The 25,564-nt window shown below is 35.4% G+C and overlaps 1 protein-coding gene across 2 annotated transcripts in view; it reads right to left on the bottom strand.

The window, feature by feature from the left end:
- The window catches only part of JAKMIP1 (janus kinase and microtubule interacting protein 1), a 148,891-nt gene that overhangs the window by 33,932 nt on the left and 89,395 nt on the right, over positions 1-25,564 (bottom strand). For both annotated transcript variants that reach the window (XM_054066456.1, XM_054066457.1), the window contains exons 8-15: positions 24,785-24,931; positions 24,043-24,183; positions 20,856-20,915; positions 11,485-11,613; positions 10,078-10,206; positions 5,633-5,716; positions 2,238-2,300; positions 933-1,031 (exon numbers count right to left, since the gene is read on the bottom strand). In XM_054066456.1, the coding sequence (XP_053922431.1) occupies positions 933-1,031; positions 2,238-2,300; positions 5,633-5,716; positions 10,078-10,206; positions 11,485-11,613; positions 20,856-20,915; positions 24,043-24,183; positions 24,785-24,931 (852 nt within the window). The remainder of the gene's footprint in view (positions 1-932; positions 1,032-2,237; positions 2,301-5,632; positions 5,717-10,077; positions 10,207-11,484; positions 11,614-20,855; positions 20,916-24,042; positions 24,184-24,784; positions 24,932-25,564) is intronic.

Genomic DNA, 25,564 nt, shown 5'->3' with positions numbered 1-25,564 from the left:
AGTATGGTGATGATCTTTGAAACCAAAGTGTGTTATCAGGCAACACAACTGTGACAAATGTGCATCACGAATGAGTAGTTTAGTGTTGAAATTTGACCTGATTCTCGTTTATGAGGTGATGAGAAGCATTGCTTTCTACTGTAATCGCAGGCTACACATTCAAATTGTTATTCACAAACAGCTACACTATTATTTCATTTTGGCAAAGTATGGAATTTGTTTGCTATCAACAACATACTACTTTCACGTACAGAAGTTGTACTTGTGCTTCATCAGTTTAACCTCAACATTCTCAGAGGTTTTTTTTCTTTTTCCATTGACTGATGCCAATTCTTTCAAGTCCATGACCATTTTATACCAACAGAAAATGGATTACAGGTAAGAGAGATTCTTTCAAAGCTGCTATCAAAATGTATTCTTTTAAGATCATTTTACTTTGTACGAATGCTGTCAATCTTAATTCAATGTAATTAAAAGCAATTATACATTGATGTGATGGATGTGTCAGATCTTTAGTCAGATCACTGCATGCAAGATGTGAGAAAGTGTGTTAATTCAAAAAATGCCAACCAAGGCTGTAGGGTACATACCAAGTGATTTTACATGCAAGAAAGGAGCAGTTATGGAAATGAAACAAATAAAAAAGGCAAAAGATTGCAAAACAAAATATTTTATTAGATGAAAAACAAACTATATGCAATATATATTAGCTATATTACATCTTTATAAACATTAGTGAGCACTCTCTCCAAAACATATTAAGGCAGTGGCATGAATTTCATTATCCCAAGATACAACATTTAAAAAATAGATACCTAAGTGATTTCCCTTAAACATGCATCAGACATCACTAATCTTTACAGGAATTTCAGCTTGGGTTCAAACATAATTTCTGCTCCATTTGAGAGTTTGCAACAGAGAGAATCTCTTACTTCAAGCTCTAGCACTCTGAATTCTAACAGCTCATTCTGGTCTTTTGCATCTTGCATCTCGTTCTTCAGTTGATTCTCTTCTTGTTCCATTCTGTAAATCTATGAGACAAACACAACACCATAACACCCTGCAAACAATGGAAAAGATACTGTACAGAATTACAGGCCAGAGGTTTAGACAACACTGTTAATTATTTCAGTTTCTCATTAGATGTTGGGCCATAACTTCGAGAAGGAACATCAGATCAGATGAGAAAGTATCTGTGAGAACTGCCAGCAAAAAATGGTCAATGATCTCTTAGAAGAGTAATCTGGAAGTAGTATGAAAAGTGATATGAGTAATATATCTCAATAGTTTAAGCTATACAAGCTTTCCTTTTAAATCGAGTGAATTAAATTGGATTACATTAACATTTGGGTAAAATACTCTCATTGTTTTTGCATAATTAGACATCTATTTTTTACAGTATATGAAAGACAATAATGGAAAGGTTTTAATGCCTACTTTTTAATTATCCAGATTTGTGCTTTGGGGTGCTAACAATGACAACACAGAAATCCAAAATTGACTATTCGTAATGCCAACTAATAATTTTGATCTACTGTCTAGCTTAAGTGCGCGATCTTTTTATTTGTATGAAACTAAATAGAAGTGTAACCTCTGGCACGATGTAATATAATGCTTAGAATACCCATGTAAGTGTCTGAATAAATTAAGTCCAGCTGTAGCTACTTTTAGTCATGAATTTTTCTTTCATTATCTTATCCCTATTATATAAATATTGAGCTAATTTTTTTACTTCCTGAGTACTAGCTAACTTTCCCACCAATATCAGTGAAGAACAACGATGGTGCTCAGCTCTGAGTATCTCAGACAGTAAGTGATACATAGCCTTAAATCGATCAGTATTACTTAACATGTCGAAAAACTGTAAAAATTGGAAGACTGAAGGGAGCAGGCAATTTTATTACAGACCAGGAGAATAATCATGTAAGCGTAATTATTTGCCAATATACAAGCTTCCACATTACACTTAATATTTTGGATTAGAAGAGAAACATCACCCAGCTTGGGTTCTACAACATATTATTCCATAATAAAGAACAGCCTCCATTCTCCGAGAGTACAAAAGCGTATTGGTACTTTAATCAGAGACTTTTATCCAAATTTCTGTTCCTGGAGAGAAATATAGTAAGCAATTTCATGTTGATGTTCCAGCAGTTAGTGCAGTCACTTCCTTTTACCATTCCTTTTATGCTGAATAGCAGCAATAGTGAAAATATTCCCAGATTCTTAACACGTACCTTCTCTCGCAACTCCTGATTTGTTCTGATTAACAACTGCTTTTCTTCTACCCATTTTGAATCCTGTGAGGAAGAAGAGGATTAAAATTATATATATTTTGCTGAACAAGACAAGTGAATAACCACAATAATTAGAAGATTTCAGACATTATTGTACACTCAAGTATAAAAATGGTCACATATCAAAAAATAAAGTTTTTGTAAGTATATCAAGGATAAATAGCATTTTAAGCCATAGAGAAAATAAAAGCTCCTTTCTTTTCCTAACGCTGAGCCTCTTGTTTCCTAATCTGTTCCAGCTAAGCACATACTTTACATATAGTAATTGTGGGTGAACACATTTAAATGATATTTTATGTCATTTTAAAAACCTTTATTTACTTAGCTTAACTCAAAACAATTTCCATTGCAAATAGTTGGGAACTTTCTTGCAAAATCATCTCAGTTTGAGTGGGATAATGAAAATCCCAATGGAGAAAGGAAAGAAAAATATTTAATTATCCCCAAACTGAAAATATGCTTCAGTGGTATGCAGTTAATTGCATATGTTAAAAGTGTGAGAATCAGGCTAATGCAATATTTCTGACAAGGAATTCAAGGCTATGTAGGAAGAGAAGTTATAGAAGATATTCTGTACTCCATTTGAAAACTATATTTCCATTTGACCATTTTTTTCAAAGCTGATCTTTGCTTTTAGGTGTTTCCATGGCTTCCCAATGCCTCATCAAATACCCCTTTAAAGACCCAAGGAACAAACACACACTACCAGCCATAGCTGGACATTCAGATTTAATGGATTACAACAGCAAAATTCACTCTGTCCTCCTTGTAAAGAAAAATACATTATAACCTAGCTCATACTGCTCTAATAAGTTTAATAAAACACAATATTCAGATTTCAATATGACATACTAATTCTAGATCAAAATATTTTCTAGCTAATAAGGACAACAGATTTTGAAATCTAAATGCCTTTACTAAAGTATTAAGGCTTTTCTTTGTCAGCAAGGTATTTGCACATTGATGCTGAAATCTGGATCTCCCAGCCCAATAACTAGCCTTGAAATGTCAACCAAAAATATCTAAAACATTATGATTCAATGCATTCATTCTTTAAAAAGTTAGTTAGTTAGCTCTTTAAAAGGTTGGTTTTTCTACCTACTGCCCACCACCACATTTACAAATTCTGCTGTTCTTTCTCCCTTTCCTACTCATATACCAGAATGCTCATGTGCATTTTTACTTTTATACAGTAAAAAAGTTCAACGTTATGATGTTGGAAATGTCATACTAAGAATAACATGCTAAAATAAGTACTGAAAAGGCATGATATCTGTCAAGATTTTTTTAAACAAATTAAATAAATGTTGAAAACAAAACCCAATATCTAGTTTAACATTGAACTAGCATTTTACTAAAAACAAGGAATGAATAAAGGGTTGCCCTCACAGAGTTAGATTGATCTCATGAGAGATTAACAAGAGCCATTAACGCTTCCTTTCAAATTAGACAAATTGTTATAAACCAAGCTTCAAATAATTTTTAAGATAAGATTCTAATCTCCTGTTCTGAATTTTACTTCAGGAAAATTGTGGAGTTTTTCATTGTTTTCGTTTACTAAAGCTGCAAAGTAATGCACTAGGGATACATCTGGGATAATACACTAGGATCTTTTGATTTATTATTTCCTTCTCAAAAGCGCTTTAAGGACTGGTTCCCCAAATGAACGTTTCACAAGTATTATTAAATCATCACAACCACAAACACCTAAATGACAAAGTAATAATTAAAAAAAAAATCACATAGTGCACAAAGAAGTCAGTTTATCATTAGAACTGTTTATTTTGTTGAATGTAAATACTAACAGGTCAGGAGAACTGAGCAGGTGCTAGAGCTTCCAGGAAGACACCGTCACCGCTTCTGTGGAAAGCTAATGCTCAGCATACAAACTATCCCACTAGAGACAATATCATATTGCTCCTTGTCATGTCCCTGTTGACCTTCTAAGGTTTACTAAGAGATACAAGGTTGAAAATACGGTTATGAATCTCAAAGTAATAACTAATTAAATTCTGATTTCCAGACATACCTTTTGGACATACCATTCTGAAAGCAAAATCACAGAAGTAATCTCTCATATGGGTATTTGTGTTCACTTATCTTATTTACATACACAGTACTTACATTTTACACTGTAATAGTCAATTATTTTGTTAATGGTTTAAATTATACAGCAATTTGCCCACAACACCTTTATAATCAACCCACTAAAGTGTCAGCAGTAGATCCTCAAGAAGTCTTCAGTTTCATATATTCTTCCAAAAGCTCAGTGAGCCATCGTTTTTAGATTAATAACATATTTTCTATTTCTAGCAATATTTTATTTACACTGAATTTACTAAGCAACTTGCATTTTTTGTGGAAGCTAGCATAACCAAGTTTTATACTTAATTTGAATATGGTCCCCAAACCTTTATATTCATACAGAATTTCATGGAACTTTTTTCTTACAAAGAATAAATCATAAAAATAGTATTATCATTAACCTGGCATTATTCACAGGTTGTTTTTATTCAACACTGAGTGATCATTAATCTTTGACATTTATATCTATAGACAGCTATATTTTCTTTTATCATACTCTACCTGCAATGTTAAAATTGTTATTTCAAACAATAAAGCATAAAATAACATCTCCCCAGTTTTCTCAGTGAATTCTAGCAGTTATGCAACTGAAAGTCTTTTAAATGCATTCTCATAACTCTTAATCAGCCTTCCTGAAGATGCTAGACATTATTAAATACGCACCAGTAGCAACATCTTCCTCAAGTATTTACGAGGTATACCGAAGCATAGGGCCTAATTTAACTCTGTGATGGTATGGAAATTCGAAAGCAGTTGGGTCCTCTGAGAATGTAAGCCCAGGACAGTAGCACCACAAGTGGCTTCCAGTAAAAAAACCCACACTCGCTGGTTCATTTCTCTAGCTGAAGCACGTATAGAAGCGATTTTGGTTTTTAATTTTTCTATGCTACATATCCCAAATGTTCTCCAGTACAAATATAGAACATTCATTTTATTGGAATTTTTAGCAAACAAACAAAATGGAACCCAGGAGAAATGCCTTCACCAAATAATGACAGGAACATAATTTACAATGCAAGTTCAGATGATTATTTCAATATTACGCTTTAATGTAATATGTGTCAGACAATGAATCTTTAATGGCATTTTCTTAGCCTATAGAATACTTCCCTTTAAGTAATCTATTGCAGGAATACCAATCAAGCTGCATCGGTCACAGTAACACACCAGCAAGCTATGAAGATTACAAGGGCACCACTGCATGCAAGGGAGAAAATGATGTGGTAGAGGACATTAAGAGAGCCTTTTACCTGTCCTTTCTCGATTAGAGCTTTCTCCAGGTCCTCAATTTTTGCCTGGCACCTGAGAAGATCAGCTTGCAGTTGTTCTCGAGTCTGAGGAAAAGAAGTATCAGAAGTGTGTGTATATGCACGCACATCCAGGCAGACAGCTAGATTTAATTACACACAGAATCAAATTAAAGCTATTTTCTACCCATTTATGGGCTGTCCAGTCAGCTTTTAATGCTTTTCCTTTAAATAATTGCTTTTGTGTTTATGTTACAAAATATTCAAAGCCATCAGTTCAACAGCATGTTTCCTTGGTAGCCTAAAAAGATGTTACCAACACGTACGTATTCAGGGACAAAGGTCTCAGGGAAGAGGGGAAGGAAAATTCAGAAATGAAAGAGCTCTAAGACGCTATTCATAACTTTAGTAATTCATAGCAATTGGGAAAAAGGAGTCAAGAAAGATAATTGCAATAAATACTAAAAAAAGGCCTATAGGTAAATAAAACATTGACCCAAAATAATTTATATATCCCATAAACAGCATAAGCCATTCAGTTTTTCCCATTCTACATGATTATGACACTACTACACTACATTAGCTGTTAATCTCTGAGTCCGGTGATGCCCTAAAGGTGACTGGATCATACAAGGTGCTAAACAAAAAAAGACATAAACCGAAGGATATCTCTGGAGACTTTCAGTCACTGATGCTTCCTGAGCTACTGCAGGTACTCTTTCACCCAACCAGTTAAAAACTTCCTGCAGAGATTTAATGCTGCATCTTTGGGTCCTTGTTGTTTACCTTAAGCCTTGTCAGAAAATAATAAGAAATGTTCATCCCACCAGAACAGTGGACCCTACAAAAGTAACCATGCAGAAAGCTACCTTTTGACTGACTCAAAAGGTAGACTTGCATGGATGTGACAAGAGACCAAAATGCCATTAAAAAGAAACAGCAACAATTCCAAAGCGTACTAAAAGGCAGTTTGAAAATGCCTGCAAAATAAAATTTAAAAAGCTATTACAAAAGCATTGACACCAGGGTGGCCCTTCATATGAAGGCAAAGAATATACATAATGTTCTCTCCTAACTGTCAAATACATGAGTGCCCCATAAATTTTACATCAACAATAGATGTTGTTATGCCACTGCCCCAATTCTAGTTTGAGATGTTATCTCCAAAGGCCTTACTGCTTTCCTTGGCTAAGTGTCCTGCTTAAAAAAAGAGTGTCAAATGTGATTAGGCCTTTGTAAGATGCTGAGAACTCTAACAAATGAATCCATAAAGTAATAGTCCTTTTATAATAAGAACTATAGTTCACAAGAAGGAAAAAAAGCTGAGGCTGGCCGAGAGCCATTTCAAAGAACCTGGAAAAAAAAAAAATCCCATAACAGAATACGATACATTTTAAAGTAAACCCAGAATCTTCTAAATACTGGCTCTAGAGACAATATACTAACATTTTTAGCTGTAAATAACTACAGATAGTGTCAAGCAGTCTACATTTTTCTGTAACCTCTGGAAAACTTTGCTTACTAACACACAGAAATTCTGCTCCCATAAGCATACTATTTCCATACCGCAGAATATTTAATAAGTGGATTTTAAAATGCTTGCCAGAGAAAATGACATAGATGAGTAGTGCACATGTATACCTAGTAACCATCAGCAATCTAGCAATACAGAATTTTGTGTAGATTTTATTAATTATTCTAAGCAGTGGAACCATTAAGCTAATGGAAGCTACTACGTTTGGGATAAATTGACTCCATCCCCACTAATAATTTTACAACCACATTAAAATCTTTGTCACTGCATTGTTAGCAACATGTTGCAGTGGCACAATACAATGAAGGGCACACATAGCAAGCCAGTAAAATGTAATAATTCAGAATATTTAACATGTTTATCTATTGGGGGGGAGTGTGAGTGTTCAACAGGGGATGAAATTAGATTAGAGGGGTTTTTAATGCTTAAACACTTCTCAGAATCACAATCTCACTGAAGTTAGATGGGAACAACTGCCCAACTCCAGTGCTCAGAAAGCAGTGTGGCACCTAGAGCAGGGTATTCAAGATCTTGTCCAGTTGGGTTCTGCCTGTCTTCAGGGATGGATGCTCCACAACCGCTTTGGGATACCTGTTCCCATGTTTGACTTCCCTCAGAGGAAGAAAGGTTTTTCTTACGTTTAAATGGTATTTCTTGCATTTGAATTTGTGCCTGTCACATCTTGTCCTTTCACTGGATCCCATTCAGAAGAATCTGTCTCCATCTTCTTTACTTCCTTCATCAGGTTTTCAAATAAACTGATTAGATACCCCTGAGCCTTCTCTCACCCAGGCTGAAGAGTTAGTTCCAGTTGCCTCATCTTGTGTATCATGTTCTCCAAGCCCTTAATCATTTTTGTGGCCCTTCACAGGACTCTGTCCATATGTCCATATTTTTCTTGTACTAAGGAGCTCAGAGATGGACCCAGCACACCAGATGTGGCCTCATCAATGCTGAACAGAGAGGAAGGATCATCTCCATTGGTCTGCTGGAGACTCTTCCTGATAGAGCCCAGGAGGCTGTTGGCCTCTGCTGCAAGTACATTGCCAGCTTATGTTCAACTTGCTGTCCACCAGGACCTCTCACATCCTTTTGTGCAAACCAGCACATCCTTGGCACATCCTTGCCAGCAAACCAGCTCCAAGTCTGTACTGATGCATAGAGTTATTCTTCCCCACATGCAAGGCTTCTTCCCCTTGTTGAATTTAATGAAACTGCTCTTTACATATTTCTTGAGGCAGTAAATGGTCCCTCTGAATGGCAAAACAACCATCTCATATATCAACGACTTCTCTCAATTTTCTGTCATATGCAAATTTGCTGCAGGTGCACTCTGCTGACTCATCCAGTTCATTAAGTAAGAGGTTAAATAATGCCGGACCCAGTATCAACCCCCGCAGTACATCACTGGGGACACACCTCCAGCTAAGCTTTCTGCCACTGATCACAACCCTTCAAGCTATTTCAGCCAATTTTCAGTCCGCTTGTCTAGTCTGTACTTCATCAGTTTGTCCATGGGCATCTTATGGGGGAGAGCTTCAATAGACATACTAAAGCCAAAATAAACAACACCCACTGTTCTAAACTCATCTGCCAAGCTAGTCATCTGATCATAGAGGACTGTTAAGTGTGATTTCCCTTTCATAAATTCACGCTGATCAGTCCTAGACATATTCCTGTCTTTCAGACATTTTGAAAGGGTATCCATGATTACAGGCTCCATCTCTTTCCTGTGGACCAAGGTGAGAACAAAAAGCCTTCAGTTCCCCAGATCCTCCTTCTTGCCTTTCTTGAAGACAAGAGTGACATTTGCTTTTCTCACAAGAACCTTCCACAATTGCTATGACCCATCAAAGGTAATTGAGAGTGGCCTCGCAATGATCAGTCAGCTCTCTCAGTAATCAGTAATGAGGTGAAGACGACGAAGTTTCCGGTCCTTTAGCTATTGCATGCCCATTTGTATGTTACGTGTTCTTTGGTCATCAATCACAAAAGTAATTAAAATAGAGGGTGACTTAAAATATCCTACATTTCTAGACACGCCCCTGTCTGCAAGGGGTTGGGATAAAGTAGAAGAAATAACGCCTCTAGTTAACTTTGCTCTTTTCTCATGCCATTGCTGTTCAGTGAATAGCTCTGGGGACAGAGTCAGAGCTCATCAATTCATTATGCACTGATTTCTCTCATTCCTGGCTTGCAGAAAAAACAGAATGGAAGACTTAGCACAACTTCTGCTGACCTCACCTCTGCACTCAATGGTTAAACACAGTGGTGGCAGAAGGGTAAATAAAAACAGAATACATTCTCTATCACACCTCAAATATCCACAGGAGACAGATCGCTGTGAGGATAAAAAACAACTATTTCAGAGACAGTAAAAAAAATCACACATGCTGACCTAATAGGAGCAACAGTTACCTATGTACTTATTAGTGGAACAATACTTTCAAACTGAGAATTTTAAAAACAAATTACGATTTCATAGATTTGAAAAAACACTTGAAGAAACATTTCCTTTATCAGAGTTGGGCAGATTTTTAACATACTTAAATGATGGAAGTGCCTAAGTACTTATATAAAAAAAAATTTCCAATTCATTTGAAATCCATTATGTTGCTATCCAAACTGCAGGTTCAGTTGGGATATCATTCTCAATAACACTGTCTTACTACTGAAATCTTTAATATATTATGCATGCTAGCATAAGTACAAAGATATCGTTGTTCTGATTACACCAGATGAATCTAAATTGTCACCCTACTGATAATACCCTCTAATCCTCAAAAAAGTCACGCTTGGCATTTCACTGACCTGCAGAGATATCTCTTGTTATTCCAAGCTTTTCCTTTTTTTTTTTTTTTTTTTTTTTTTCCAATTATTTCAGAGTTAAAAGAAATTTCAGTTAAAAAATTACCCTTGCTTCTCTTTCTGCATCCAGGGTTCCACCAACTTGTTCTTGAAGTAATGCATATGCTCTTTGCAAAGCTTGATACTCTCTTGTTAGCTGGCAGAACCTTAGTTCAGCTTCTTCTTTAGGCGTGCTCTTAATGAAGAGGAGAAAAAAAGGTGGTTTTATATAAATATATATGATAATACATTTGCTTATATAGACTGATAGACAAGAAAATACAAGTAACACAACCCATGCCGAGTCTCAAAATTTAATAAAGCTTTATAAAACTAAAGTAAGTGGAAATGGTAGGAAGGATGATTTGAGGATGATGCCGAAATGTAGAGATCAGTAACTGCCTACCTTACCATTTCAGGACAGTGTAAGTTACTGCATAAGGCCGTAATATATAGAAATGGGAAGAAACTGAATGGGGAGAGATAAGGGAATAGTTCTATGCACCACTGTCTTCAGCAACTCCAGAGCTGAAGGGGGCTTCTGAAGGGATTAATTCTATTTGTCATACAGTCCACCATTCTCTGATCACACTTTTTCTCTACAATGATGGGGTAAAGCATTTTACCAGCACAAGCACATTAACACAGAAGTTATATTTTAAAAGTCATAAGATGCTTTTTAAAATTCTTCTTTCATTTATTTTTTAAAATGAAGTATTTTTAATATCTTAATTTTCTTTGAATTTCGAGTAATTGCCATCAACACTTTCAAAGTCTTTTCTACAGTGCTGAGGGCAAGAAATGTCCTTCCCTCTAACTAATCTTTCCTCCAGGAACTGGAGCTCTAAAGGAAAGAGATTATAATCTTATGAGATATTAAACCTAGAAAAATAGGAAGCTTCTTGTGACTGAGGAGTATTAGGTGCAAGTTAGCGAACAGGAAAGATGAAAAAATTACATAATTCATGCCTTGTCCTTAGCCCTGCAATCTTTAAAAGCAGGCCAGCTGCACTGTATACCACAGAGCTGAGACAAAACATGTCAGTGGATATGATCATTTAAGCCTTAATGAACTGCAAAAGCCTCTCTGAGTATTGTAAGTACAGGAAGAAAATCCCGGTTGTATCAAAACAGTCAAAAAAATTTATAAGGTTGAAAGGCAAACTATTCTCTACTAACTATGGACTTTTGGCAAAGCAACATGCCTATTCATTTTCTTTTGACTAATAAGAAAGGATTCAAGAAAAGTAATTTTATTTCTCAGCCCAATATCCACAAACCTGTCAGGCAGAATATTATCTTATTAATCCTATTGCAATGGCTGTGTATGTGTTACCGGACTTGTAACAAAACAAAGCAAATCTCTGACAAATCTTTCATAGTTCCTGTAGCAGAATAGTTGAAAAAAAAATGTTTGCATTTATATTCCATGTCAATTTTTATAGAACTTAAAAACAAATCAGCTACTACTTACATCTTCCAAATCTTCTTCTGGTGTTGCTGGTGTCCTGTCTGTTCTATCTGTGTTATATGAAGTAACAGATGATGTTTCTGAATCAACAGATTCTTCATCAAATCCAAAAAACGTCTCCACAACATGCCTCTGAAAAATTAGTTTTCCTTAGTTATTAGCAAAACAGTTGGAAAACCCCAACGACATACTAAGCAGTGGCCAAGGTCTTCTCTGACCATTATTTTAGTATTTAGGAAGAAAGAAGGTTTAATTGTAAATCCTTGTTCTCTGATTAAATAAGCTACCTTTTCAAAATTATTTGTATAAGCACCTCCAAGAACTGAACTGCACACAGCACTGCACTATTGCCAAGAGAATCATTCTTTAGGAAAAGTATAAAAGCTATTTACCCAAATCACACAGATCTTACACTATTCACAGTAGTGGAATGCTATATCCATTCAGAAGAAAGTGACTCAGTATGACTGACATATAAGATGTGAAACCAAAAGGGAAAAAACGTTCTGAAGAACAATGTGGAACACATTTCACCATTCATACTAATTTAAAAAAAAGTATAATATCTATTTTGCAAAAACCTATTTAGAAGTATAAGTTTTTGCTTTCCTTTTAGTTTTTCAATACTATCATTCTCAATTTTTTCAAAAGTTTTTCCCAGTATTATAACTAACAAAACAAATATGCTTACGGAAAGGCAGTATTTCAATACAGATTTTAGAAATTTCACACAATATAATCAATTAAACACATGCTTACAGAAAACTAAAGAAAATCAGCAGCCTATGGAAGCTAATAGTATGAAAGCTATTATGAAAAATGTGCAATAATTGTGCAATAATTCACCATTTAAGAGCCCACTTTCCATCATTTTACTAATATATATTCAGAAAGCAGCAAATTCAAAAAAAAAAAAAAGCTTAAACCATTAACTAGAAAACCAGTTTTTCAAGTACTTTTGCTTCCACAATAACAATAGCTAACTGTTATTAATGAATAGAAAGCCTAAATTTTTACACCATGCAAGAAACAGTAAAGTGAAAGAAAAAAAAAAGAGCATCACTGGACAAATGGAGTCAGATTATGAAGCATCCTAGACAGTGAGGCTAGTGGAGATAGGTAGCTTAAAGACAGATTTTTCTTTATGTTCTATCTATATTTTTTTTGCCACTGTTTGATGCTGAATTACAGATCCTTCTGTTCAACGTGTTTGTTGGGGTTTTTTATATATATAAACCACAGGTTGTATGTGAGAAGATAATATCCCTGTTCATTAAAAGTTCTGAAGGATGAATCAGTTGTTATTCATTCACAACATCTCATATCTCAGTAAAGCCAAACTGGCTAAAGGAGAGAATTGTAAGATACTGATTTTCTTCAAGATACTGAAAGGTGTTATTTTATCTATAAGACCCTATGAATTACAAATGTTTACTTTTTCCTGCAGTACTCTAGACTTATCTAACTTTATACATTCTTCCAGTTTGTCCACAAAGTACTGTCTTCATCTTCTCACAAAGCCCCACAATGATTAGCATATCCCTTTGAGTCCGCGTGGCTCTCATTAACAGTCAAAATACTCTATTTTGATTTAAGTGGTACCATAAAATAAAGGTCATAGGTGTGACTTGGTGCCTGCACACACGACACCGTGCACTCCTTTTATAGTCTGCAGCACTGTTACCGTGGTCAACCAGGTCATAGTCATAACCTAAATCATAAGCTAAACAACTCCATTATTGTTTCACAGTACAGGTAATCCCACTCAAACTACCAAAGACATCTTCAAGGTCCCTTTCTGAACCACTTAATTGCTTAATTTAGAATAAGCCCTTGAAATAATAATTTAAAAATTTCATTCAGACAGTATTTTAAATTTACTGATTCCACTAAAATCTCCCCCTGAAAGGACGTTACACACTCCAAAAATAAACCAACCCCCAAAACAACCATCCATAAAAAGCATCACATCTTTTCCAAACTAACTGTATGATGTGACTCGAGCTAAATTAGAGTCAGTTTTCTGACTCTAGCCAAGTCTCATCTAAGTAACTTCACTTTTTGAAAGTTAACTGCATGCTTTTCAGAAAGTGTTCTCTCTAGGAGTGATAACACTGGGCACTGGTATGCAGAAAGGCCAATGTTTATACTTATTCTTATAGTAAGGAAGGCCATTCTCGAGCTCACAACCAAAGGTCACACCTGCAGGGAGGGGCAGACAGGACAGGTGACTCCCAAACTGACCAACAGAGTATCCCATCCCATCCTATCCCATCCCATCCCATATGTGTCATACTCCATATAAAATTGAGAGATCACAAGGGTCTCACGCTCTTCTGTGATGGTTGATGTCCAGTGAAGACCTCGTCTGTCTGTTTGTTCCTGATCCCAGATCTGTGCATTCCTGAATCCAGTTCCTGAGCCCAGCTCCCTCCTAGCCAAAGACCCATTTCCTTGTGTCTGCTCTACAGTATTTGTGGTGACATATAGTCATCAAAGGGTGGGGAGGATGATCTCATATATCTTTATATATTTTATTACTCTCTATTATTTTCTTTATTATTGTTGTTGTTGTTGTTATTATTATTATTTCATTAAAACTGCAGTTTTAGTTTCCAACCTGCAAGTCTTTTCCTCTCTTTTTTTCCCTTCCCCCTTTCCTGGGGGTGGGGCAGAAGAAATTGGGAGTCCAGCTGCTTGGTTTTAGGTGGTGAAATTGGCCAGGCTGAGGCTAAACCATGATACTGTATTTATCCATATGGATACAGATTAATATGGTGCAGCACAGAAGGCAAAGAGCTTCTGAACAATCTTCAGACTCAGCCTTCCTTTTGCAAACTACTAGAGCTCTATTTCGTGTATTCACAAGAAAATAAAAGGATTGCAGTTATAGTACTAAACCCTAAAAAAATAGGTTACTCTTCTCTCAGATGTTTAGGAAGCACTGTGATGCTTTCGCCAGTAAAACCTATGTCTAAGGTGATTAAGACAAACACCTCCCTGGGATAATTCAATCTTTCCTCCAGCATTCACATGCCACACCAGTTTGTTCATTGTTCTGTCCTATTTAACAAAACAAAGGACATGAGGAACAGGTTTGAGATCTATTCAAGAAATATAAAGACTTACCAGGAAGTCATTGTGTTCTCTCACACTTGAATTACAAACCTTTCAGACTCCTCTGTTGCAAGTACACAGGTTTACCATAAAAAAACTGAGGTGCAATTAATCCTTGGAAGATGGCTTATCCAGTGTTTCTCCCCCACTGAATACTAGTTGCAGCTTGCATCACCTAACAGTAGTACTTCAAGTAAGTACTGGGAGTTGTAAATAGGGGTAAAGAGACAGTGCTACCTTTGAGTTATAGAGAGATAATATTTACAATTTGGGTTGCCATGTCAATTCATCAAGAAGAACTGACTCCAAACTGATGAGAATACGTAGTTTCATAAAGATGAAGGCAGATTATATGGAGTTAAAGATGATGGCAGGTTAACAACAACCAAGAGACTTTCATGAAAATTGCATCCTCGTTTTGCAGTGCAGATACCTTTCACTCAAAGTTGCACAGAAGTTTACTGAAAGTAAACCCAAAACAAAGCTTCAAGTAGACTCTTATGCTAGTACTTTTATATGCTGCTCTTCTTCCTATACCAGCCTATCTGTAGATGGGGCTCAGAACAACTAGGCTGTGCTTTGGAGGAACCTAGCCACGGACAAGCAACTGAGAGGACTGAGAACAACAGACCCTGCTCATGCCTCCTGCTTCAAGGGTACTTGGCTTCAAAAATGTCAAACGCACTTGAGTAAAGCTCAACCAAGCCCCACAATAAACTGTAAGCTTGAGGGCTGACAAAGTAAATAAAGGCTGGTGGAAGGGACTTCTAAAAGACTGAGAATAAAACTCCAATGCATACGTACGGCACAGAGAAAACAGTACAATGAAGGTCAGCAGCAACTTAGATAAAACTGACAATATCATACCTACATGGCTTTTCGCTATACCTCAAATTACAGCCACTTCTGTAGATACCTCATCTGAAGTATTATATGTATCTTTCTTTGACCCTGGATGCACACACTGACACACATTGTTTAAAGGACTGAAAAAACAGCAGTAAAATAACAGTGGGTTTGATTTTACATAAATGTATATCGATTTGAGAAGATACTTAAAAAGCTATGCCATTGTTTTGACAAAAGATACTAGCTGCATTTAAACATTTCACTAGTTGCAAAAGTAGGGAAAAATAATTCACATATATTACTAAATAAATAAGTTTATTACTAGATGGGAGGCAATTATGAAAGAAAATTAGTATTTCTCATGACACTAAGAGACCCAAACACTTCAAGGAGAGTTAAAAGTCAAGAACTGTTAAATGCTGTACAGACTGCCTATAAATTTTGGAGAAATGAGTGAACTACTTATATATTTTTAATGACTCCATCCTCTTTAGAGAAGCTGTACATTTATCATTTTGTGGAGCAGATATTTTTCATAGAAACACAAAGTATTCAACCATTGTTTTAATTCCACATGTATTAATTGCTTCATGTCACAACTATAAAATAGCAGGCTTTATTGTTCATCATCTAGTATCTAAAGCAAACTGCTACAAGAAATGATTCACAGCAAAAACAAAAGGAATTAACTGGAAAGGGGATAGCTCTAGAGAGGAAAAAAAAGGGGAGGGGGGTGGGAAAGACATCTAATTCATACAGTTTGTTGATAAAACACTGTAGTAAATAATATGGCATAAATAAATACACCAACTCTGAGCAAGTTTCCACATGTAGCTCAAAAGCTGAACCCCAATAATTTTTGCAAATTATATACAATGTACAATTAAATACATCTACAATACCTATTGGATTTTTGTAACTATCACTATTTTCATTCAAGTTTCATTCCAGCATTTCTTAAAGATTGGAACATTCTCAGTCAACAACTTAAATACTTCTATATTGATTTGCACATTTGTTACTTCTAAATTGCAACTTCATAATGGAGAAGAGTCATGTAAATTGCTGAAAAATTCCGATTTAAATTCTGATTTCCACTGACTACTGCCATGCATTTAATAGCAAGTTTTTTTGGTGTGGATTTGTATTAATATTTTCACGTAACATTAAAGTAAAATTATGTATTAGGTCCTTATAACTCAAGTATTAACAGTTCTACTGAAGTATGGTGATCAGTAAACACAATTTAGAATGCTATAAATCAATAGTGACACACAGACCATATTACATACAAATTTCAAAATATCCTCATAGTTTGAATGGTTTGGGTTCAATATACTTACATATAAACAATCTAATTTCTCTGTTGCTAAAGTAGTTTCACATTATATTTAGATATCTAATTTTCAAGTATTTATCTAAGATGATGAAAATTATACAAGATTAATTTCTTGTAATGTAATCAGATGAGCTAATCAGTCACTTCTTACCTTCATGCTTATATGTCATTTCTTGGCAGCCAGAAAAATACAGGCACACCAAAGCACAGAGGCAGATAAAAAAAGAAAAATACAAAACAAGAAATATGAACTCCATCACACCAGCATGCAGGCTTTCCACTATCACAAATACAGTTTATGTATTAAAGTTTAAATAAAGAAACAAATCTGTAGAGTCCTGCAGTTTCCAATCAAACCAGGCAATTACACCTAATTTTCAAATGCATGACTCTCATCAATCAAGGAATGATTGTAATTCCACTCTATGTGTCAAAAATAAACAAAGCCCAAAAAATATTGTTTCTGGAGTTTCTTGGTTATGTCACAGACAAAATTGTTAAAAAAAAAGAATAAGAAAAAAAACTGGAAATGCATGCTTTAAACAGCAAAAGAAGATTCAACTTTAATACACCTTTTTCCTAACGAGTCCAATGACACAGTAGCATTGAAAAAAAAAATAAAAATGAGCCTTTATCAGCTTAGGCTGCCTCACTTCAGAGAAATCTATCCTATAGTACCTTACTATGTGATCCAGAGCCATTATATTACTTCTTTAAACACCTTGCAGCCACAGAGGCTATAAAGCCCCATCCCACTACAGTGCTCCTTTCCTCAGGGAACTCGAGCCAATTGCCAGTGCTATTCTATGAACCTCTGCGCCCCTTGGTAATTACCACAGTGCTCAGCCAAACCTACACTAGCAACAGTAACCTAGCGCACCTACAGAGCTTTGGAAATAACATAGACATATAATTACAAAAGAAAACAAAAACCAAACACAACACCAAAACCAAAAAAAAAAAAACAAACCACCAACCTGAAACCAATCAAACAAACCAGCCCAGTATTTTTCTGAAAAGCTTCTCAGCTGAACTGGTGTTATTTAGACCCACTTGGGCTGTAAGAGCCACTGGACCAGCCTGACAGGTCATGCACACAAACTGTCTTGAAGATGGGGAAAGGCATGGCATGGATTCTGCTGCAGCTAACATCAATCAGTGTTAGGAAAATACTGAAAAATTAGAAAATAAGCACAGACACTGCCCACTCAGAGCACCTAAAAATTAAGGACTCTGGAGTGTGAAAGAACCTATTTAGGAGAAGCAGAAGATGAATGTGAGCCTTCACCCTGCGCAAAAAGTTGCTGTTTATTGGAACAAAAAAGGAACCTTTCTATACTTTCTAGTCTGACCACATCCATGAAACCTAATTCTCATCAGTTATTTCCTTTTTCATTTTATCAAGGGAAGTGGAAGTATATCCAGCTCCAACAAACATATTTGATAATTCACCATGTTAATGCTGTTTTTTTCATTTAACAAATCTTAGAAAAGCAAAGTGAAAGATTTACATCAGTAATTTCTCCTTCTGAGCGGTTGGTTAGGACAGATAGATCCGTAATTTCTTTCACTATTATATATAGGTTATCATGTCTATGATATAGAAATCTTGCATGGATCATAGGGAAAAATACACTTTGCACTGTACATTTCTCTATATAAAGCAACACATTTTAGATTGCCTTTATTGTCCATGGAGACAAACAGGCAATGTTAGGGCAAAACTCATATGGCATATTTAGTTATCTGCTTCTGGTGGAGAACAACAACCATTTCATGTTACTACTTCATCCAGAGTGGAATGTCTATATCTCACCTCTGCTAATGACACCTAACCAAGCATTTCCAATAGTTAGCTGAATCCCATTGTTTTCATCTGGATTCCTGTAATAGTCTGTAAAAACTGAGAGAATGAAGATGGAAACATCTCATCTGAGTAAGCAGTCCATTCTGCTTACATTGTTTAAATAAAAAAGACTGCTGAGAAACACAGCTTCCTTTGAGGATTTTGATACTCACAAGACCACACAGGTGACCTGGAAGGAAACCAGCCTGTATCCTAGGATTGGATTTTTAGAAGCTGATGTCGACAGCATTTAAACTCCAAGTCAACAGTGCATATACATGTGAATTGTCTGCAGTTTTATACAATGGCAGATAATAAGACTAATAAATATATCATTGATGGCTTCTTTCCTTCCTTAAGGAATTAGCTCATTTAGAAACTATAAATATAGTTATATAATAACTAGTATAGTATATGTAGAATAATTAGTATAGTATATATAATCCCATTCACTCTTCTCTCACAACTTTCTCTTTTTCACTTGTTTTTGGCTTGTAGTCCTGCTTTATCTTTGATGGCATCAAATAAAATTTCAAATGGCTGGTTTCACAAGGTCACTGAAAAGCTAACAGAGCATGGAATAACTAGTGGAACTGCTATTGATTAATTTGTTCTTTCTGGTGTATCCACTGTATCATAAATAATAAACAAACTTCTACTAACTGTTGCACATCTGTACAGAATTCTTGTAGTAATCTCCAAAGAAGTTCTCCAATTACGGTACTCTTACCACATGAAGAACAGCACTGCCGCAGTTTTTTTAATGGTATCATGCACATTTTCTCCCACCCTCATGTTGTTCAACCGTTGCTTTAGTCAATAAGGAAAAGAAGAAGAAAATAGCACAAAAGCAGCAGCTCGCTCAAGAGAAAATAGGTAAAAGAAGAGGATACAAAGCCATCTGAAGTTCTAATTACACAGAACATTTTTAAGATATAAATGAATAATTATGGAAGTTTTCAGCCTACAGAAATTAGCATCACTAGTTTTTAACTCCTAAAAAATTAATTAACTTGTTTCATTTCATTAGAAATCTTACAATTTAGCAAAATATCTTACACAATTCATTTAAAATTGGGTAAGAGCTAATAATGAGAGAGGACTATAAAAATTACAGTATTACTTACATGTATACATATATAAAATTTTATGTTTTGTTCTCAAATTTGCTCTCAACGCACAAACTTCCAGGTATACTATACCAAGAAAGAAAGGTTTGGGGTTACCGTAAATATATTTGGCTTCTATCAGCATTCCATTATATAACAAAAAAACGTATGCAAGATTTATTGTTACTAATGAATTTTTCCTTCTTCATATGTAAAAGAGACATCATTATTAGAAGCATAATTTGAAGAAACTGCTGCTGAAAAAAGAGAACCTCAAAGGATATTTTTTTCAGAATACAAGTATTACAGAATGTAGAGCAATAAAAAAGCACCACCTGGAGGCTCACCAGGAATATACTATGCAGAACACACTGACAACAAGCACTGTTTTATGACAGAATGTACCTTAAGCAGATGCTAATCATCTCCCTGCTCTTCACTTCCATTTTTTCCCCTCTTATTACCTTCACATGCTCCAGGGTGCTAATGTCCAACATCACATTACTCAGTAATGTATAAAATATTATTCAGTAAAATTAATTACTTTAAATATGTATTACTATAAACAATAAAGGTACACTCTGAAGCAAAACTTTTCTGTTTCCAAAAATCTAGATTTTCTATTTGTACTTTGCATTCTAGAGCAAAACAGTTACTGGAGAAAAATAGAATCTTCTTAGTATTTGTATATTACATACAGAAATATCATTTCAGTAACATCCCTAAAATGAGTTGAAGTTTTCAATTGTGATTAAGCAGTAACTTGGTATGAGTGGTTTAAAGACTGTAGTCTATATAAAAATGACTGAGTGTTTAACCTTTGAAGTGTCAGTTCTTTCAATTCATTATCTCATTTAGGCCTCAAGTCACTTCAATATTTAGGCCACAATGGCTAATGGTTAATTATATAATTTATTTAAAACCAACCCCAAGACATCAGTTGTGTGCAGTACAAAACTTGCAGTTGCTGAATTATTCTAAGAAAAAGTCATTAAGCACTCACCAGAGAAAACAGAAGAATTATAAGAAATTTTACCATTCGTTTAAGGAGAGCTTTAATTTCAGGCAGTATTTGAAACAACAGAAATGCATGGAAAACCGAAGGTTTGCTCACCTTTGGAGGCTTCAGACTTTTCCGCCTCTGTTTTTTAGACCGCAATAACCGTTCTCTTTCCTAGAAGGACAGAGAACATTTTGGTATGTGTTTCCTTTAAAACATATTTAGATACGTCTAACAAAAAGAAAAATCATTAGAATTTTCTTAAAGCCTATCATTAAGCTAACACAGAAACCATGTCTTTATCTTTTTGAATAACGCCACGTTGATATGACACCACGCTGTACTGCAGCTTTATCCCTTTAGCAAACAAACCTTCAGTCATATACTTTACACATTTGATGGGAAGTTGGCAAGAAAAGACTTTGTTAAATACTGGGCACAGAATTCTAACAGTTTGTTCGACTCTTTTACCAAGAATTTCACTATTGAAACAATTCACAATCTTACTCCAGTGTTCAACCATCCTGAAGGAGCAGGTTGGTAGCCAAACATGAGTCCAGTCTTAGGGATTACAAGTCATTATATACTCTGATACTCTGATATACAAGCATGTCTATGCCGATAGTGTGTTACACAACTTATCCTTGTAGAGCAACAGTCTCAATCCAAAGGTACTCTCAGTCTGTGGCAACTTAGTTGGTGTCTTTTTTTCTACCATGGCTTTGGAAAAAGATCACAATTAGCTATATCATAACAGGGGGGGGTTATAACTGGCCAAATGCAGCATTTATGAACATTTAGGCTCAAGAATAACGCCTTGCATTCCACAGGAGAAGAGGAGGGAGAGAAGGTAAAAAATGCAAAGAAGCAAGCAAAAAACTCCAACACACAGGAGGCAGGTGATCTGTCTCCTTGATATTTGTTTCTTTCCTGGTTTTTAAGTTAGCTCTGCATCTTTGTTTACAGCACCTCTGTTTTTAACAGAATGACAGCAGTTCCAAATGCTTCTCTAGCATTTATTGCTCACTGCATGTTATTATTCTATTCAGAGTTATTTGCTTTATGTTCATAAACAGGACAAATCAGAAGCTCCAAGTGGAAATCACAATAAAAATATTGATCTTTATCATCACATTGTTCCAGGAACATAGTTTTGGAAAATATGAAATAATCCAGAAAAGCACAAGGATTTATATAGTACATTGAACACACATGGTTTTCAAAACAAGGAAGAGTAATGCCTAGCAGGGTAGAATGGAGCAGGTATTTAAAACTGCAGAAAAATATAGTATATTAAGCTAAAGCTGAAATCATAAAGTTGAATTTTAGACAGTGTTGGAGATAAATGTTCCTCCTCAGATACTCGGTTGAGGCACAGTCCCTACCCTAACCCAGGTCTCCTACGTCCTAAGTAGCTGTCCAAACAGTTGGACTTTGGCCTCATTGTACAATACCCTACTCTTTCCTGTTTCTAATCTTGTTTGTAAGAAGACCGCTTAATTTACTGTCTCAATAACACATCAAGCTGTCAGAACAATATTAATGCCAATTAAAAAACCTGCTGAATCACTAGTATCTTTTCAGATCATCTGAGTTTATCTTCACAGCTTTCCTTTTAAAAACTGATCAGAAAACCATTGTTATGGGAGAACTTGAGTTTATACAGCTTCAACAGCATCAAAGATATCCTACAAACAACAAAGTTAATCAATTCAGACAACCCTATCGTCTGAGACTATCATTTGTATTTCTGTATATCATATTGGTCTCAGCTGGAAGTAAGCTGATGATTTTGTATTAATCAGGTATGTGACATGCGGGTCATTCTTGATAATTATGATACATTTGTATTTTGTAGAGCTGTAGCTTAAGCCAGAAAAGATAGCTGAAAAGCACAATGGAAAGCAAAATTCCACTGCATTTATATCAAAAGCATAGCATCAATTAGTTCATACTGCCAACCAAAGCAGTATTCAAATTAACAATTTAATTTATTTCTGCAAGTGAAAAAGTATCTGTAAATAGGAAACAAAGCAAAAATGAAACCATATTTTAAAATATTTATTTATTTTACTTTCACACTAAACACAAGTTAATAATACTTGACCAAAGTCAGCATACAATATTTTCCCTCAGATTACTGGCTGAGACAGTAAAAAGACAGTCCTTTCAAGCCCACTTTACACTGAAATATGTGAGGTTGTACCTGCCATATACTGAGAATTTAGTATCATGATAGTTCCTGCCTGTACAGTTGTATTTGGAAGGTAAAGCAGCACTGTTCCGTTAAACAGACCCTGCATCACAGTGTCTGAAGAGCTTCCTAATGCTTCTAACACTGTGATACTGGAGAATGCATGCAGACATCAATCTTTGGTACTGATTTCAGAGAGAAATTCTGGGTCAAAATCTCAGAGGAACTACCAAAAATAGAGACAATGTTCCAGACAGAGCAATAACACATCTTGTTGTTTTATCTTTTTGGATAGTCTATTTTTATTTTCCATGTTGTATCCAATTGTTTAATTTTTTATTTACACAGAATGATCTTAGATTAATTTTATCATTTTGTAGCACTTGTTAATGCCATCTGAGACGCTTCAGAATAGCCTGCCTGGGTTTTAGATGCTACTCCAGAAGGGCAGGGTCTCTCAGAGATGACACATCATTTCTGCCAGCACCAGAAGAGTGTATCAGACATTGCACTAAATAGCACTAGACAGCTCTAATACAACTCAAAAAACTCCTGATCAAACAATGCAAATATCTGTGAGCATTGCCTGACATGGTCTTCACAGTCAGAGGGTAGCAACTGTGCAACTCTAATCTTAAACCGCATTGCTGCCTTTGTTTGGATGAGTCATCCGTATTTCTCTCCATTTGCTATAAAGACAATTAGTGTGGCCAGCTCAGTTAGACATGCCTAGTTAGGTAAATGAATGGCATCCTGCACATTCTTTTAGGAGAACTTCTGGACCAGGGGAGTGGTTGGGTTTGCACCAGGGTGCAACATCCTTTCATCCAAGCTCCTCAGTTGTTGACAGCCAATTTTTAAGTAAGGCGGATAGACTGATGCACTTCTGTTCACAAGCAGCTCATAATGGGTAAATATTTTATGATACAGAGATTCATACACATTCCAAAGAAACATGTTCACTACCTGAGAAAAAGCAAGAACTCTTTCAGTGCCAAAGAACTATTTTTGTGTCACCACAACTGGAGTTAAAATATTGCTCTCAAATCCTTAGCTTGACTATAGACGTGTGTGCATGCACGTGTGTACACCAGTCATAAACATTACCACTGTGAGATCATCAATAACATGCTGCTGTTCTTTGACTTGCAATCTAAGGAATTCAATTTCTTGTTCCTCTCGTGTGCTGCTGAGATCATTCAAAGATGTGTGCCTCTTCAGAGCTGGTTGTGCAGTTAACTTCTCTTTCTACAAAAATTAAAATAAAATTTAAAAAAAAAAAGAATTTTTAAAGTGTCTTACTGTAACAGTAGGAAAATTCTCAAGTGTTTTGTATCAATCAAGAATTCTTCAGACTCATCAGTGCGTATTCCACTACAACTTAAAGCCTCTTCCATCAAAAAAAAAATATTACACATTCTGTATGCCTCAGTGTTAATATCTTACATAAGATATTTTAAAACAAAATCAAAGGACATAGTCTGAGACGAAGCAAGAAAACAAACTAACTCAATGACCTAACATAGTAGAGCCTTTGGCACATGCACTCAAATTCAGTTCTGATTTCTAATCATATAAGCCACATTTATTAAAGCTGATTTTTAGCCATATACTTTTATACCCTCCAAACTCATTTTATCTATCTATGATCCCTTCCCTTAATCAGCATGAATTAATACAAAACAAAGCACATGCCACTCTGAATTTAGAGTATGAATATTCAGTTCATTGGCTGAATTGAAGAGTTTGAAATGTCTGTATAAGAGTAAAAGCCTCACAAGCATGTCCACCTCAAAAGTAACTGTGTACAATGTGCCATTGTAACATGATGTCAGACATGATTACTCACTAATTCTACATTTTCCCTTGATAGATTTTTTATTTTCTCTTCCATTCTCTGGATACATTGCAACATATCGTCATTTTTCTTGCTCATCCTCTTATTTTTTTCTACCAAAGGCTTCAGTTGACTTTCTGTCTCCCGAGAACGTTTCAGCTGCAAATGGCAAAGGGACAAAGTTAGCTGTACTTTAATCGATAGTTGTAGAAAAGAAGAAATACATGTATGTTCGCTTGCCTTCTTCATTCATTCAGAAAGTTTATTCTTTTGTTAAGCGGCATCCAATATAGACTACTGCTGAACCAGGAACTACGGGTGTCCAAACAAACAAGCAATAGCATTTCTGTACACTCTACAAAAAACACTAGACCTGCTCACTGGATTTTGTTCTTGGAAAACATTTAAGATGATCCATAAAAGGGATTTCTTGATAAACAAATCTAGTTGTATATAAGCTTCTTGTAAGCAACCAGGTCTCTAGGGCAGTTGTTTTAACTATCCCTTAGTAGGAGTAAACTCCTACTGCTCCACTGTAAAAACCCTATACCTAATGTGTAATTAGAGCAATGAGAGAGTCAGCCAGAGGGCACAGATTCAATCTCAGCATTCTGCTGACATTTTCAAGCTGCTCAGTTTTGTTCCTGTGGTTTTATGATGACAGAAAATTATTACTGCCCCTTCTTCTATTTGTATTCTTCCATTAAATAGTTCACTCTTTATTTCACTAATCCTTGAGCTGTTTTGCTTGTAAAAAAATCCATTTTTTACTGATCAAAAGTTTTTTTCAAT

Source organism: Cuculus canorus, chromosome 4 (assembly GCF_017976375.1).
Source record: "Cuculus canorus isolate bCucCan1 chromosome 4, bCucCan1.pri, whole genome shotgun sequence".
NCBI lineage: Eukaryota > Metazoa > Chordata > Aves > Cuculiformes > Cuculidae > Cuculus > Cuculus canorus.
Note: the sequence above shows the minus strand (reverse complement) of the source record. Positions and strands in the feature narration are given on the sequence as shown.